The sequence below is a fragment of the Parasteatoda tepidariorum genome, chromosome 2 (genome assembly GCF_043381705.1).
Source record: "Parasteatoda tepidariorum isolate YZ-2023 chromosome 2, CAS_Ptep_4.0, whole genome shotgun sequence".
NCBI lineage: Eukaryota > Metazoa > Arthropoda > Arachnida > Araneae > Theridiidae > Parasteatoda > Parasteatoda tepidariorum.
In genome coordinates, this window is record NC_092205.1 from 90,408,796 (window position 1) to 90,426,751 (window position 17,956).

At 30.1% G+C, this 17,956-nt stretch overlaps 1 protein-coding gene across 1 annotated transcript in view; it reads right to left on the bottom strand.

Annotated features, from left to right (window-relative positions):
- Window positions 1-17,956, bottom strand: part of LOC139424914 (uncharacterized) — a 336,554-nt gene that overhangs the window by 55,174 nt on the left and 263,424 nt on the right. Inside the window, exons 9-10 of the mRNA XM_071177022.1 lie at window positions 5,328-5,432; window positions 3,564-3,642 (exon numbers count right to left, since the gene is read on the bottom strand). Coding sequence (XP_071033123.1) covers window positions 3,564-3,642; window positions 5,328-5,432 — 184 coding nt within the window. The remainder of the gene's footprint in view (window positions 1-3,563; window positions 3,643-5,327; window positions 5,433-17,956) is intronic.

A 17,956-nucleotide genomic window follows, 5' to 3' on the forward strand; every position in this document is an offset into this window, starting at 1 on the left:
ATCATGATAAAATTACACCAATTTTTCACATTTAACAAATTTTATCTCATATTAAAAAATGATATCACCTTGTTAATATTAACTAAATCATTACCAAAACGCTTGGGGTAAAAAATACTGAGCTTTTTGGTGTTTTCTTAGTGTCAAAAACTCGATAAATGTTATCACATTCTGGTACTTTTGACCAAATTCTTTTCTCTCAGTGTACCTTAACTGATATCTGGTTAACAAAACATATTTTATGAGCGTAAGAATTTCTCTTACAAGCACTAAATAATGTCAAAAACATCTGTTGGGTGAAATAAGTTCTTCCACAGCAAAATATGATTCATCATTCCTGCATTATGTTACTTTCTAACTTCGAACTTCGGTTTAAAAAGCTTTCTGTGTCATTTCCATTGATGTATGATTAATCTTCATAGAAATGTTCTAAATTTATTTTGGATGGGAATTCGGTTATTTTACATTATTATAAAATCTAACAAAACGCTTGGTTTCTACAACTTTACTTTCAGGATTGGGTACAGAATTTTATTTTTAACTGTTCACTTTTCAATCTCTATATGCATTTCATGAACTTTTATTTAGCAAATATTTGTTTTAAAATAATTCAGTAGTGATTTTGGCACTAGATCTATCAGCATTATTTCATTAAACTGTTGCCAGCGCGAGAAAAGAAATATCATCGGTTTTATTGATACATACATACATACGTATTAGCGTTTTCTATAATAAGATAGATATTGATTTTTTTATTGAGCGTTTAAATTTTTCGATGAAAAATTTTAAAATAAGTGATACAACATTATGTGTTTCTAATGTAATGCTTCTGTATACTTTATTATTTAGAGTGAGTCATGGTGGCTCAGGGGATAGAGCGCACGCATTCCAATGAGGTAAACCTGGTTCGAATCCCAGAGATGGTTGGTCGATACGAATTGCACACTCGGCTAGCACCGACCACACAGTGCTGACGAAAAATATCCTCAGTGGTAGATGGATCAAGGGTTAGACTCCCCTTGTCATCAGGCTAACCGTAGGAGGTTTTCCCTTTTTTTTTTACTCTCCATGTAACGCAAATGCTGGTTAATATCATCAAAAAGGCTTAAGGCAAGACCGAAGGCAAATTTCTATCACTCCTTGATCCAGGAGTTTCTGGATTGACTTTAAATTACAAGACTACGGAGTTGAATTATTAGTAGTCGTAAACTCAATAAATTGGGTCGGTTGTTTAACAACGGATATAAAATATATTTCTTATAAGTAAAATGCTATTTCTTTTTCATTGGCATTTTACTTTTCAGTAGTTTCATAAAGCAACCAAAATATTAAATTATTGAGTGGATCTTACTCTACAGACAAATTTTTAAAAACCTGGTTAAAAAAAACCCTGGTTAAATACTTACTCTTGATACCCCCCTTCCACGGTGGACCATTTAGAACACAGTTGCATTAAAGAATGATGCCAATTTTCCAGGGCCCGTCCTCGGCGGTCAAAAATTCCCCGAAGACAACGAATTTCTCGAATGCGACGTCCGCGCGGACAGCCATTTTCCTGTTAATTGACATTCCAGATAACTTGACCTTTGTCATTTAAATTATTTCATAAAAGAAATAAATTATTTCATAAACGAAATATTAAGTTACTACTAGTAACCTAGTTTTTCTTTTATTACTGTATAATGTAATTCTAGTACTTGTAATCCTAGTAACTACTAATTCATTGTGCAATTTATATAAATGTTTGTAATAAATAAGAGAAAATTATATTTTTATTTAATTAGAAGCGACGGGTTAGGTTAAAAGGAGGACGGGTACATTGTTGGACAAGCCGTCCTCGGGGGCGGGTAAAATTTCTGAGTTTTTTCGAGCCCTGCAATTTTCTAATATAAGCCAAGTATAATTTTTTGACGACTTGAGAAAAAAATTTGTTGTTGTTGTTGTTGTTAATTTACGTGGCACTAGAGCTGCACAATGAGCTATTGGCGACGGTTTGGTAAACATCCCTGAGAATGATCCNATTTCTGAGTTTTTTCGAGCCCTGCAATTTTCTAATATAAGCCAAGTATAATATTTTGACGACTTGAGAAAGAAATTTTTTGTTGTTGTTGTTGTAGTTCATTTACGTGGCACTAGAGCTGCACAATGGGCTATTGGCGACGGTTTGGTAAACATCCATGAGGATGATCCGAAGACATGCCATCACCACTTTGATCCTCTGCAGAGGATATGACACCCCCGCTTTGGTAGCCCGATGACCTGCGCGCGAAGTCCAGCACTTTACGGTAGAATAGTTTAACGAGGACCAATACCGCACACCCTCTGACCCTACACAGACTGATCCAAGTGGTCACCCACCCGCATACTGACCGCTGCCAGTGATGCTTGGCTTCGGTGATCTGCTGGGAACTATCAGTCTACTGCGGGACGAAATTTATTTTTAAAAACAATTTCATGACTGTTTTTAAGAGAATTAAGGGACGCTTCCAAAGAAAGAGTACGTAGACTATATGTCCGTAATATTTTATTGATTTTAATCTTAAGGCATATAAAAATGTTTCTTTGACAATTTAAAACACTCATGTACAGCGCGCAATGCAAAATTCGAACAGTTTCTGAGAAATGGAATTTTAGAAGCGTTTTATACTTAAAATTCGATTTCTCAGGAGCTATTTGATCGATTTCATTAAAATTTTGCCAGATTCGTTAAAATGATGTAGAAATTGGTATAACTTTCAATTCAAAGGTTTTTCGACTATTATTAAATAAAATAATAAATAGTTATTAAGCAGTATATTGAGAGCAGATAGCGGCTACCTCCCATATTTTGAGGGTCAGGAGTCCATCGAAAAAGAGATCATTATTCATTCATACGTTTTCGTGTCTGATTTCGCAACTCAAAATATCGTCTCCACTAATAGATTAGTATATTCGAGGTCGCTTCTTTAAACCGTTAAGATAGAGTCCTAGAACGCGATCATTAAATCAAAAGTTATTCAGAGTATTATAATAAAATGTTTCGATCACATGATCTAGAATGCGATCATTAGATCAAAAGTTATTCATGGTATTATAATGAAATGTTTCGATCACATGATCTAGAATGCGATCATTAGATCAAAAGTTATTCATGGTATTATAATAAAATGTTTAGATCACATGATCTAGAATGCGATCAAATGATCTGGAATGCGATCAAATGATCTGGAATGCGATCATTAGATCAAAAGTTATTCATGGTATTAGAATAAAATGTTTGGATCGCATGATCTAGAATGCAATCAAATGATCTAGAATGCAATCATTAGCTCAAAAGTTATTTAGGGTATTGTAATAAAACGGTTAAATCACATGATTTAGAATGCGATCATTAGATCAAAAGTTATTCAGGGTAGTATAATAAAATGCTTGGATCAAATGATATAGAGTTCGATCAAATGATCTAGAATGCGATCATTAGATCAAAAGTTATTCAGGGTATTATAATAAAATGTTTAGATCACTGGATTGAATATTATTTTTCGTTGTTCAAACCGCGAGAAATAATATGAATAATTAAATACCTGTTTATGTTAACATCAGTTGATTCTAAAATTGATTTCGCTCTCTCCAACTGCTTATGTTCAACAGAGGCACACAGGGCTGCAAAAGAAGCACACTATTATTTCACACCCCCTCTTAAACTCTTCGTTATTGTTACTTCTCGAATTGAGGATCTTCTGTGAAAATAAAGCATTTATCGTTATTGACGAAACAGTTTCGGAGCGAGTATTTCGTCCAATTAAGGAAATTAATATTTATAGTAGTTTGACGAAACAGTTTTGGAGCCAGTATTTCGTCCAATTAAGGAAATTAATATTTTAGCAGTTTGACGAAACAGTTTTGGAGTGAGTATTTCGTTCAATTAAGGAAATTAATATTTATACTAGTTTGACGAAACAGTTTCGGAGCGAGTATTTCGTCCAATTTAGGAAATTAATATTTATACTAGTTTGATGAAACAGTTTCGGAGCGAATATTTCGTCCAATTAAGGAAATTAGTACTTTAGTAGTTTGGCGAAACAGTTTTGGAGCGAGTATTTCGTCAATTAATATTTTTAGTAGTTATAGAATATGAAATTCGCCATTAGGCCTAACGCAACTTACCGCAATTGGTTTGGAAATGCTGCTTTAAATAGAAAATCTACTGAGTTGTTGAGTCAACACCTCCTAGAAGAAAGAAGACCTCAGCACTGATCAATTTAGTAGTCCGACGAAAGGAACATAAACTGCACAGTGGATATAAAATAATAAAAAAGATGTCACCACTTTCGGGTTACTAAGCTGAGCAGTGGTGGTTGTTACAAAAGATGTCATCACGTTTGCACTACTAAAGAATAAAATTTCTTGTTTATGGTAACCAGTGCGGAGGCCTTCTTTTTTCTAGCAGTTGTTGGTTGAGTGCTCTGGAATCGAACCTAGGAAATTAGCTTGATAAGCGAACGCGAAATGACTTTTACCCCTGTACAGTAAAAATTGTTTTAATATAGTAGAACATTCAAAACGACACTGTGATGGCACAAGAGCAGTTTCGTCAAATATTAGTGAATTCACTCTTTCGTAAAAAAAACCCACTTAATTTCGTCAATTTCGTGAAATGAATCGTGAAATGGCTCTGAATTGAACTGCTTGANAAAAAAAAAAAAAAAAAAAAAAAAAAAAAAAAAAAAAAAAAAAAAAAAAAAAAATCACTCAATTTCGTCAGTTTCGTAAAATGAAGAAATACATCTCAAGGATTGCTTTCTGAGAGAGGAGAATGCAATGGCTCTGAATTGAACTGCTTGAGAAAATATGGAAAATAATAAAGATTAATGACAGGTAAAGGAGAAAAATAATTAAAATTATTTATAAAAAAATTAAATTTTTTTAAAATTTATCTTAAAAAAACTTATTAAACATCCGGAAAATAAAATAAAGAAAAAATATTATCTCCTCATCAGCTCACACGATTATATCCGCAAAAAGGAGTGCTTTCTAATATTGTATCAATATACCGGAAGCTAAATATATCAATACAATAGTGTGAGGAGCACTCAAAAAATTGAAACGAAAATAGAACACATTGAGTAAAAAATATATACGAAATAAAACATGTCAAGCAAAAAACAGAATATATTATTTTCCATATTTTCTCAATATTTTAGCTTTATATATATGTATATACATACATATAAATCAACAACATAGTCATTTTCTAGATCGTTCACGGAATGAAAAAACTTAAATTATTTCAAAAGACGTCTTTTTAAATGTTTATCTGCGCATTTTTTGGCGAGGAAAAAAATTACCTTGAAAGTCAATATTGAACTTGCGATATTTTTCTAACTTCTTCCTTTCCGCTTTTGTGAGCGGACCAGAATCGATAAGTCTTTCCAAACTACTTTGGCGAGAACCTAAAAAGAAGAGATTAAAGAATAATAAAGACATGATCATTCACAGAAAGCTGTTCGGCCTATTTATAGGCCAGTTTAAAATTTTGGAATACTTATTTTCAGAGGAATCTGTTGACTTCACATTTTTCGTATTTTATTGAATGCAGGCTTTAGTTATTTAGAAAAAAAATATTTTTGTATTTAATATCTATATTCGCTTAAATGTGTATTTGATAAGTAAAGTCAGTTGTAAGTAAATTTGTACTTAATATCTATGTTCGTTTAAATGTGTATTTAAAGTAAGTTGTAAGTAAATTTGTATTTAATATCTATATTCGTTTAAATGTTTAAATTTGTATTTAATCAGTAAAGTAAGTTGTAAGTAAATTTGTATTTAATATCTATATTCGTTTAAATGTGTACTTAATAAGTAAATTAAGTTGTAAGTAAATTTGTACATAAATTTGTATTTGTATATTTGTTTAAAGGAAAAATAAATAAAAAATTTCAAGGATAAGTTTTAATGAGTTTTAACGCAACATATTTTGTTTTAAATAACAATTCAATAAACAAAATAATATAAAAAAAAGTAAAAGAAAAATTAATATCTGCTATTGCCACATACAAAAATACAGATAATTTATCATACACTTGTTTATCAAAAAATAAAATTTGTATGCTTTTCGTATGCTATAGCACTATATGCTTTAGTTCGGTTATAACAATTATATTCGAATACTACTAATTACAACGTGAGGCAAAAAACGGACAAATAATTAAATAATTTTTAATTTAACTTTATTAAAATAAAATAAATTGACAAAATATAACAAACAATAATAAGAGTAGACCTTTACTAAAAAATAAATTTAATTGGTTTCAATAATGTCATGGTTCTGATAAATAAAGTTAATGGACGAAGCGCTTATTGACATTTTCAGTAATGGGCCGCGAGCCTTCAACTTTTAATCGATCCAATTCTCGCTGAAGTGACTGGTCTAGTCAACGCCCGCCGATTCGCGAAGCTGGTTTGTGACTTCTCGCCGTTCCCCATGGGAGTAATTGGTTCAGAGAGTCCAAACTTTTGTGGAATTTAGTGCAGGATCCCAATATGAATCATACACTCTAATCCATGACATTGAGATCTGACCATTCATCAAGCGTTTGCATAGCACCTCTCTTGTGACTTTTTGGCTACGTGAGCTGGACACACTGCCGAAATGTTTTTTGGAAGGAAAACAGATTTCAGAATGTCGCGCTGTAACATTCTTGTTGAAGTTATACTTCTTATGCGACTTCCAACAAGGTTGCGTTAAACGTTTAGCGCTACATTTTTATTGGCCGGGAAATCATCCAGTTTTCCCTCATTCATTTCCATATTGTTTTGCTTCTCACTAGCATAAAAATAATAAAAGTATTGTTTTTCCATAAATATTTTTTTTAAGTTTGTTTTGATACACATATAATTTAATCGGGTAGTATTTTTTATTTTCAAATTTAGTGGATAACAATTGTAAAAAACGATTTTAAGAATTCTTTACATTGAAATAGAAACTTTCATATAGTTTCTTTTCTTATTATTCTTATAGTTCTTAATCAGACGTAAGAAACCATTCTGTAGAGAACTATCATCAAATAAGAAAAAAAAGTTTTACAAGCTAATTTTTTATTATNCACGAGGGAAAAATGCACAATATTACCGTGATTACAGAGCACGGAAGCGAGCGGAGCAGGAAAAAGAGTCGTTGAATAGAACTAGTGATCCTTCAATGACTGCTGATTCTTCTGCAATTAACGTCGCAGGTTGCGAAGTTTAACTTCTTCGGCTCGGAGGGACACCACGCACTATTTTTGTTTATTTATTTTGACGCCCTTATCTAAAAAGACTGCTTGCGAAAATTCCTGCAGAAACCATGACAGAGTTTGGATTTTAACGATGTTCAACAACTGGCGAGGAGCGTCTGCAGACAGAGCTTGTTGAAAGGTAAAGAGATTGAATCTTTTCTGACTTGCGGCCCCATGGATAGTTGACTGAATGTAAACAATAGTAAGCTGCCTATAAAACCGGAAGAACTTTAGAAAACTTCCGGTGTATTCCTACGCTTACGAGGCGCTGTGTAAACAAGCTTCATATTTTAGAAAGTTTCATTTGTGTTTAAATTTAAGCTCAATTTTACCCATTCATAAGAGAGTTTGCGGAGTCTTCTGAATTCATTTGTTGTTTGTTTCGTTGAAAGTTTAACTGAGCGCTATATTGAAAATACTACAAGTATAATAATATTGGACGGGGCGTTTTTTCAAGCTTAGGCGTAAAAATCGGTCGGAAGTAGTAACCCGGTAGTCTTGCGACGAATTTTAACCCCTAGCGCCATCTGCACTTATTTGCACACGGTTAACCATCCATTGCAATCTTGAAAATTTCAATAACCACTTACGTCTCAAAGGCAGCCAATTTGGTTAAATTTATTAGTAAAACAGTTATATCTACACTCATATTATACACTATTATTATCTTTTGTTTGTATTTCCTTAATTTATTTATTTGAGCCGCGATGGCTCAGGAGATAGAGCGTTCGCCTTCTAATGAGGTGAACCGGGGATTCGATTCCGGCGATGGCTGATCTATACGAATTCCGCATCCGGCTTGCACCGACCACAGTGATGACGTGAACTCTCCTCAGCGGTAGATGGATCATGGATTAGAGTCCCCTTGCCGTCAGACTAACCGTGGGAGGTTCTCGTGGTCTTCCTCTCCATGTAACGCAAACGCGGGTTAGTTCCATTAAAAAGTCCTCCACGAAGACGCATTTCTCCCAATACTCGATCCAGGAGTTCCCTTGTCTCCATTGAAAAAAAAACATCCATTGCTGAAAATTTCAATAACCGTTTAAGCCTCAAAGGCAGCCAATTTATGAGTAAAACAGTTATATCTACACTCTTATTATTATTTGCTTATATTTTGTTAATTTATTTATTTTTAATGAAGCTAAATTAAAAAAAATTGTTAGTCCAGTTTCTCTTCCTGTGATATGACAAACTTATTTGGCTGATAATTTGAGTAACTAAACCAAAGGATTGTGTGTAATTGCATGATATACCACCTAATGGGTTCTTCTAATATTTGTATTCATGCTTATAAATTGTGTTCGCCTATTGTATACATTGCATTGTCAAGATTACATCTGAAAATAAAACTGGAACCAATAAAATTGAGTACAAAGGTGGAAGAACAAAATAATCAATCAACAGCCTGGGTGGGTATTTTATTTACGTTGCACTAGAGCTGTACGATGGGCTATTATCAACAGCATGATTACGCGTAGCAATCATTGGTTTTTTAAAAAAATGATTAACAAAAGCTGTGCTTGAATATAGCGCAATGCTGTTTCCTTAAGCGTTGCCTTAATTAACAAGGGTTAAATATATTCCTCAAACGATGACGTTTCTTTTTTTCAAAAATTTATTTCAGATGATTCTACAGGTCTAACAAAAATAAAATAATTGTATTCCTTTTAGTGTCAAACGAAATTCAAATTTTTATTCCAGTTTATAATTCCCTTTTGTTAGTCGGTAAATTTTTAGAAGTTTGAAAGGCGTTAAGTACCTTCTGACATTAAAATATGGCAAAAATCATAAAACGATAGCAACTGTTAAAAGATAAGGGGTATTTCAGTACTCTAATGCCCCCTCACACACAGGAAGCCGAGTGAATAAAATTGTTGTAAACAAATAAAAAAAAAATCGTCAAATGTAAAACACGCAACTTTATTGCATTGACGTCATCTTTAAAAAAAAAAACTATCAAACATAAATTGAGTTTCAGTAAAAAGATATTTTATATGGATCATGCTTAATCAATTTGGATTGCGATGGACTATATTAACGTAGTAGGAAAATTAGGACGCGCATTTAATGGCTCATGTTTTGTGTTCAGTATCTAGGTCAAAGCAAACTGAACAAACGAAGGGAAATTAAAAAAAAAAAAAACTATATAAAATGCTAACAGCATATGAAATGCTTCTATTAAATGTTAATACAATTTCATCGACATAATTAAATTATAACGAATGACAACTTTCATTTTTTTTTATTTAATTTCTTTCAAAAAAAAAAATTCTAACGATAATACGAAAATATTCATCTGACTGAATTTTTGTTTTGTTTACTGAACATATGTCATAAGCCTTTCTCGTCTGCGCGGCATACAAAAGTTTATTTTTTAAAAATTTATTTATTGATTTTCTTTAAATGGAGTTAAAAAAAACAAACTCGAAATTCTTTGCAATTCATTAATGGTGAAAAAATTAAAACCTGCTTTCGAATCAATTTATACTAGCTCAAATTGTTCGAAGAAACTAATTTTATATGCTAATAAATGTAAGCTATATTATATGGTAATTGCTTTGTGCAAACGATATCATACTCTAATGTATTCATTAATATGTGCATACGATATTTTTATTATATAAACAAAACCTTTACATTGATTGCATACTACTTGGTTTGAATTGGATATGCTAATTAGGCACATGCTTATGTCACGATTCAGAAGCCAATCAGGTTGGACTCACACGCGTGACGTCTCCAGACATCTAATTAAATCTGATTCGAAAATTGATTCGACATGATAATAAGACGAGCTTAAGAGCTGTAACATATTAACACGCCATGTAGTGGTATTCTTCTCGAGTTGCAAGTACCCAGCTAATTTGTGCAAACAATACTTTTTATATAAGCGAAGCGTATCCGCTGAGTAATTTGCGCAAACGATAGATATGTTGTAAATTTATGTAAACGATATTTCTTTTTATAAACAAAACTTATGTGCTGATTAATTTGTGCAAACGACGCTATGAATTACGAAATTAGATATGAAAACGCATGGCGTTGGATTTTGGACTACTGTTGTTTAAACCAGGGAAAAGGGGATCCGTAATCTGAAAAATACCGCCCTAAAATTTTAATTAGGAGAAAGCGATCGAAAGTTTATACCCTTTGTTGTTTATTTTACTTTTTAAATTTGTAATTCTATAACTTTTTAACGACTCAAAAACTTTTTACCCACAATTATAAACTTTTCTAATCCAAAAGATAACTTTATGCAGAAAAAATAAGAATTTTTCGAGTTACTTATTATTTATTTCATTCAATAATGTTCGAATATTTTTATTTCTTTTTTTGTATTAAGATACAAAACTATTGATTTCATTTAAAACTCTGCCTATGGAAAAAAAAAACACGAAACATGTGCGAAATCAGCAGTATCATTTCTAAATAATAAAATTTTAAAAATGCCGGTATTTCCAGATTTTCATTTCTCAATAACAACTTGACTGATTTTTTGCATATTTCAGATTTTATGAGTTAAATTTGAAAAGTTTAAAATGATATCAAAATGTGCATGCTCTAAAATTCAATTCTTTTTTGACCAATACGAAACTAAATAATAAATAAATGTAAAAATTGTGTCCGTATAACGGGATTGTGTTCAGATAAATGTGTTTAGATTCCCTCAAATATGTGCAATACCCACTGCAGTTCTCAATTTTCCTCCCTTAAGGTAAATCCAATATTTGTGGAAAGAGTTAGTGCTGCTAATAATGAAAATATTTACCCCGACCTGCCCCAATTGAGGGCATACGGGTAAATGTTTATTAAAAACCAAGTAAAAAAAAACATTAAAGAACATAAAATACAAAAAATGCATAAAATACATAAGATACAAAAGTCAAATGGCAACAGCCCGTAAACTTTGCTGGCGAACAATACTCTTGAACAAAATTAGTTATCTACAATTAGTCAGAATATTAAATCTTTAAGAAAACTTGACAAATATATCTGGCATGCATGCCAGATATATTTGTCAATTGTTGCTAATAAAACTGTTTCCTATTACATTATTTTTTCAGGGATATAATAGTTAGATATCAACATTATAAAATAAATTCAGACCTCTTTATATATTACGAAATGTCTAATGTGCTTATTGGTAGAAAAAAACTTCAAAATTCTGATAAAATTTTTTATTATTAATTACTTTCGTGAAATTATATTAACTGAAGTAGTAATAAATATGATTAATATATTAGTTAATGTATTCTAATGGCAATAAGTCACCTAAGCTTTGATTTTTAACGTCCTCTATTGTCTAGAAAAAAATATATTATTGACTTGATGAATAAATTAAAAACAAGTAATATAGAAGTGTTTTCAAAAGTTAGATCAACAGAGGAAAATTTTATTTTAGTTACTTTTTATTAAATAATTATAATTTTTTCTTTCATATAAAACTGAAATTAATTAATTAAATTTTATTAGTGAATTAATATTTGAAAATACTGTATTAACATTAAATGTCATCCACTACAAGTTTAAAAGAAATTAATTTGAACTTTAGTGTATGAATAAAAAGTATTTTATTAACGATTGAAAATTTGAACGAGATAGAGGGAGAGACTGTGAACTAATAGTAGAAACTGGAAAAAAGTTCTTTAAATTCAGAAGGAATTCTTGAAATCAATTGATTAAGGGGATAAAAGTTAAAAAGTATTCGATTTTCATTGAAAAGAATACTAATTTATTGCCATCCATTTATTATAAGTTACGTTGTTCCGAGTAAATCACTTTTTAATTCCCTTTTCCTCAGTATAATGAGAACATTCAAATCGCAGAATGCCTTTTATTTACTTATTAATACGGATTTAATGGTGCCAAGTTGATTAATCAAAGTGTAAATGCATTCAAGATTGATTCTTTGCGATTTATATTCTTTGAGATGGTTCATCTCATGTCGAACATTTTTTTTAATCATGTTTAGTTTCGGGGCATTGCATGCTAACATAATGGGTGATAAAAAAATTGTCAGCAAGAAGCACTTTTAAAAGTGAGGAATTTCTCTAAATTAATCATGTTCTATTTCCTGAATTTATGAGTTTTATTTCTATGAATAGAAATGTAAAGATCAATGACTGACTTCGGGAATATGCTTAAGCAGATGCATCAGTCTAAAATGAGTGAAAATGTCAAAATTTTTTTCCTTCAAATTTCAAGCACCATAAATTTTATTTTATATTTAATAACCGTCGTTGAACAGCCGACTAAATTTTCAAAGTTTACGATTAGTAATGTTCAACTCCGTAGCCTTGTAATTTTGATCCCAATCCAGAAGACAAGGGAACTCCTGGATCAAGCATTGGGAGAAATTTGCCTTCGTGGAGGACTTTTTGATGGAACTAACTCGCATTTTCGTTACATGGAGAGGAAAACCACGAAAACATTTCACGGTTAGAATAATGGCAATGAGACTCTATCGCACGATCCGTCTACCACTGAGTATATTTTACGTCAGCACTGTGGTCGGTGCAAGCCCACAGTGTTGACGTAAAAAAAAGCACCATAAATGACATTTAAAAATTTTTTTTTTTAAAAAACTAATTTTTAAATAAAAATGCACTTAAGTTCCAGAAATGTGATGCCCGATGCAAATGCCCCGCTAGCTTTACCCATACAAACATTAATAGTTTACGACTACTAATGTTCAACTCCGTAGCCTTTTAATTTTGAACCCAATCCAGAAGACAAGGGAACTCTTGGAGCAAGCATTGGGCGAAATGTGCCTTCGCGGAGGACTTCTTGATGGAACTAACCAGCATATGCGTTATATAGAGTGGAAAACCACGGAAACCTGCTACTTTTAGCCTAATGGCTAGGGGACTCGTCCGTGCAAACCCACAGTGCTGACGTGAAAAAGCACCATAAATGACTTTTTTAAAAAAGTACTTTTCAAAATCTAATTTTTAAATAAAAATGCTCTTAAGTTCTAGAAATGTGGTGCCCGGTGCAAATGCCCCGCTTGCTTTATCCATACGAACAGAGTTAAAAATAATAAAACTATTTTATTCAGAAAGCTTTTTGTGATTAATTCTTTCGAAATATCCTGTTGCGTAAATAAGAAGAAAAATTTTTTGGACATCATTCCGGAAATGGACATTCTTGCGCTTCCTTAAATATTATCGCTTACTCAGTCTATTGTTTCTTTAATAATTACTTATATTTGATTTATTCTGTTTAGAATTACATTATAAATGTGAGATAAAAAGTTACGCGTTCTTTTTTTAATGCACTGCACAAAGTGATATAGTTTTAGACAGGAAATGTATTGCACTTCTATATTGTAAATAATAACATATATCTACATTATAAATTTTTTTTTTATACCCATTAGTGAAATGGGTGTTCTTTGGAGTTTGATGGCGTGCTCACCTTATTTACGAGTACTCACACTATTCAATTGTGTTCAAAGAGTAATAGTAAATAGTGCGCATGCGTTGCTATGGCAACCGCTGCCGTTTGATAATGTTTTAGAATTCTTTTTTTCACTTTTAATTTTGTTATGCATTAAGTTGATGAGTTTATTTTTGAGATATGGGACCAGAGATCTCATAAATACTTCTTGACTTGTGAATAAAAGAGAATTTCATCATTTGAACGATATCTTTGTTTTTGTTGTTTTAATTAAGAATCAGAAATTCCAACCTACAGTTTAAACTGGATCGTTTTCAATACTAATCCCGGTGAATATCACAAATAAAGAGGGTGAAGGAAAATTATTTTTTAATTATTTATTTATTTTTAAAAATTATAATTAAATTATTTATTCCTTTTATTATTTGTACTTAAGTTAAAAAAAGTTTCTAAAAAAATTTGGTATGATTGTTTTGACGTAGAACGATTAATATTACACTTTTCTATGAGATAAAGACATCTGCTAATAATGGACTTTATACTTAACATATTTTTCATTTGATTTTATTTAAATTTTCAATAACATTTATTAATGTAGTTCTGTTAAATGTGAGATATTTTTAAAGTATTGACGGTATATTTAATGAAAAATATTCTAACCATCATGTTTTAATCATCTGATAAACGTAATTTACTTGGAATCAGTACCTTTTTTTCCGATACTCAGTGGAAATTTTTTATCTGAAATCAATATTGAAACAGAACGTTCGTACAGCCGTCCTTAATGTTACGATTCTATTCCCGCGAATTCCAGCATCCCCCCTAAAAAAATAAAGTTATTTCCGGATCAAACAACAAACAAGGAGTAATTTAGAATGAATTCAAAACATTTTCTGTGAAATTCAAGTGTATTTGAGTTATGCGGCGTAGAAAAAAAATTGCGAAAACCACGCATGGTTTGCTTCTTTTCAATGCGTATAAACGTAAACTAACTTAATAATGCATTAACCATAAATGCAATTAAATGTTTTAAAATAAATTTTTTTTGATTGTGCTATGTAAGTTTTTTTGTTTTGTTTTTAAAGTGGAAATAAACACTTCTATTATTTAAAAAAGTACAAAAGAAAATGGACTAACTCAGGAGCAAAGATTGGACTGACTTTAAAGGTCAAATTAGTAGAAGCTCAAGGAAATGAGGAATTGGTAGCTCAGAAACTATCTGTTTTTAATATTAATTATTATGACGATTTTGAAACTTTTAGAGGAGTGACATCAGATTGAATCGACTTTTAGTAGAAGTTCAAGGAAATGAGGAATCGGTAGTTCAAAAACTATCTGTTTTTTATATTAATTATTATGACGGTTTTGAAACTTTTAGAGGAGTGACTTCAGATTGAATCACTTTTAAGTAGAAGCTCAAGGAAATGGAGAATTGGTAGTTCAAAAACTATCTGTTTTTTGTATTAATTATTATGACGGTTTTGAAACTTTTAGAGGAGTGACATCAGATTGAATCAACTTTTAGTAGAAGCTCCTGGAAATGAGGAATTGGTAGCTCAAAAACTATCCGTTTTTTCAAAATATTAATTATTATGATGATTTTGAAACTTAATTATTTATATTAATTATTATGATGATTTTGAATTTTCTATTAACGCTATCAATAACCAATAGTGTTACGAACTTGTAAACATGTGTCAATATTTTGTTTTGAGGGTAACTGTTAAATTTTCCCTGGTCCAGCATTCCCTGGTCCCGCACTATAAGGTTCTATGTAAAAGCTTAATTATCAGGTACATACTATACAGCTTTATTGTTTTTAAGTGACTGAAGCCGTTTTGCATTTGTTTAAGCTCGTGTGTCATTTGGTTAAATTAGACGATATATAATATAAATTTGACGATAGGATAAATTAGACGATGTATTATATAAATATAAAATATTTATTATATCAAGCATTATATTAGTATATTATAATAATTGAATCAAATTATTAGACGCACCGTAGTTTTTTAATAATGACATGATTTGCACCAGTTTATATGCAATACTTTTATATTCAAACATACATAATGCGTTATTGTTCAAGAGATTTTTTATAGACTTCTCTATTTGTATTTATTTTTAACGTATTTAAACTATGCAGTCATTTGTTTATTTTGTGTGCAGTGTTTAAATAATTTGGAACATTTTAATCATGAGTAATAAAGGCTATCTTTTACCATGTAAAAAATGCTGAAGCCCTCGTGAGTGCTAAAATATTAGAAGTTTTATCTTACTTGGTTAACATATAAAATATTTCAGCCAGATTTAATTATACTTCAAAAAGAAATATATTGATATTCAGTGCGAAAATGCACAGAATTTTTATTGTTTGAATTTTTGGGTTTCAAAAAATACAAAACTTTTTCTTCAAGGAAAGAAATCGAACTTCATTAACTATTTGATATATAGTATATTTCAGCCTACTTTAATACATTATTTTTCTAAACTAAATTTTATTTAGCACATTGTATAATAACACATTTATATGTTGAAATGATGAATTGTGTTATGGGTAAAAATTTGAGTTTTATTTCGTAGAAAGATATGATTTTTCAAAACCTTTTTATAATAAAAACTTAATTTATGTATAGAATTTGAAAGTTTAATTTGATTATAAAATGATGCGAATCAGCAATAATTATTTTATGCTTATGTCATTGACTTTTTAAGTACAGTAAAATCAGGGTATTTAAAAGAGTTTATAAACATTTATTTTAAGAATTCATTTTACATGTCTGCTAGTCAGATAGTATTATACAAAATCATTCGTAAAGTTACTTAAGCAATTATATAAACTTTTTGTTTAAAGTTAAAGCATGCTAAAGTTAAATAAAGTATAATTTTAAATAGAATTTGTTAAAAATGACTGCTTGAGAAAAAAATCCATATTAACGTAGTAGTAAAATGGGATAACGTACAGCATTAAATGAAAAACTAATTGTCGAAGATCTTAAACGTTCAACTTCAGTTAAAAAAAANTCCCTGTCGTTTACATTCTTTAAATAACCTGAAAATGGCATAGATTCATACGATATGATGAGAACGTGATATTACTTTCGGTCAATTAAATTTCCTTTCAAGGAAAGGAAGACACATGAAAAGGTTGGTCTTCTGCCCCGGGGGATGTAGAATGCTGACCAGGATACTTCTAAAAATAACCCCACATCGAACAGAATATTCCAATCATTAATCATCTATCTTGTGCTACAATGTCAAAGGATTAAATAAGAAAGAGATTTTTATACATAGAATAGCTTAAAGATATAACATTTTAAAATATAATTTTCTTTCTTTTGGTAACAAATTTTTTTTAAGAAAGTAATTTTTATAAATATTATTTAATTAATTAAGAGCCTGATATTCTAATTTAGTAAAAATTAAAAATTTAATGTACCTTGAAATAAGTTAATAAATAAATTGATAAATAAATCAATATAAATAAATGTTAATAAATTAATATCTATAAATTAAAGTTAATAATATTAATGAATATTAATACAGGGCGCGTAACGTTTTTAAAAAGTGCTTAAAGGTGCTTATTTTTGATTTACGTATTTCAAAAGCTCTTAAAAGTGTTTTTTTTATTCGGGGTTTGTAAAAAGTGCTTAATTTTTAATCTTTTAAAAAGAGATTTTTTCTTCGCCGTATAGATTGTTGCTCAAAATTACAAAAAATGCATGATTTTCACAATTTTCTCGGCAATTTTTATCTGAAACTAGTCATTTTATCATGATTTTGGTGAAAATGTTTTTGTTTGTTTTTGAAAATGTTTTTGAATTTTATTAATTTTATAGCTATAAATTAAGAACTTTAAATGATAGAAAAAAATAATTTTTATTACTGCACAGATCCTAATTATGATTTTTGTTCTGAAAGTGATAAAAAAATACTTTTCTAGTGCTTAAAAAGTACTTAAAAGGTGCTTATTTTTTGTAGAAAAATCTGGCTACGCACCCAGTAATAAATTAATTAATAATTTATTAATATTAATTAATTTATTAATTTATAATTTATTAGTAATTTATCAATAATTTACTTATAATTAATAATTTAATGTACCTTTTCGATAAGAAAATATGCACTGCTTTTTTTTTGAGTTTTGTTCTGTCAAAATGGTTGTGACAAATAATTTAGCATATTTTTTTAAAAAAAGAAAACATTTATTGATTTAATTCTAATTATAAATTAAAATTTTTTAATAATTTGACGTTTTTTTTCCCTCTGGGTTTTAGAAGATGGTCACTTTCTACTGGGAT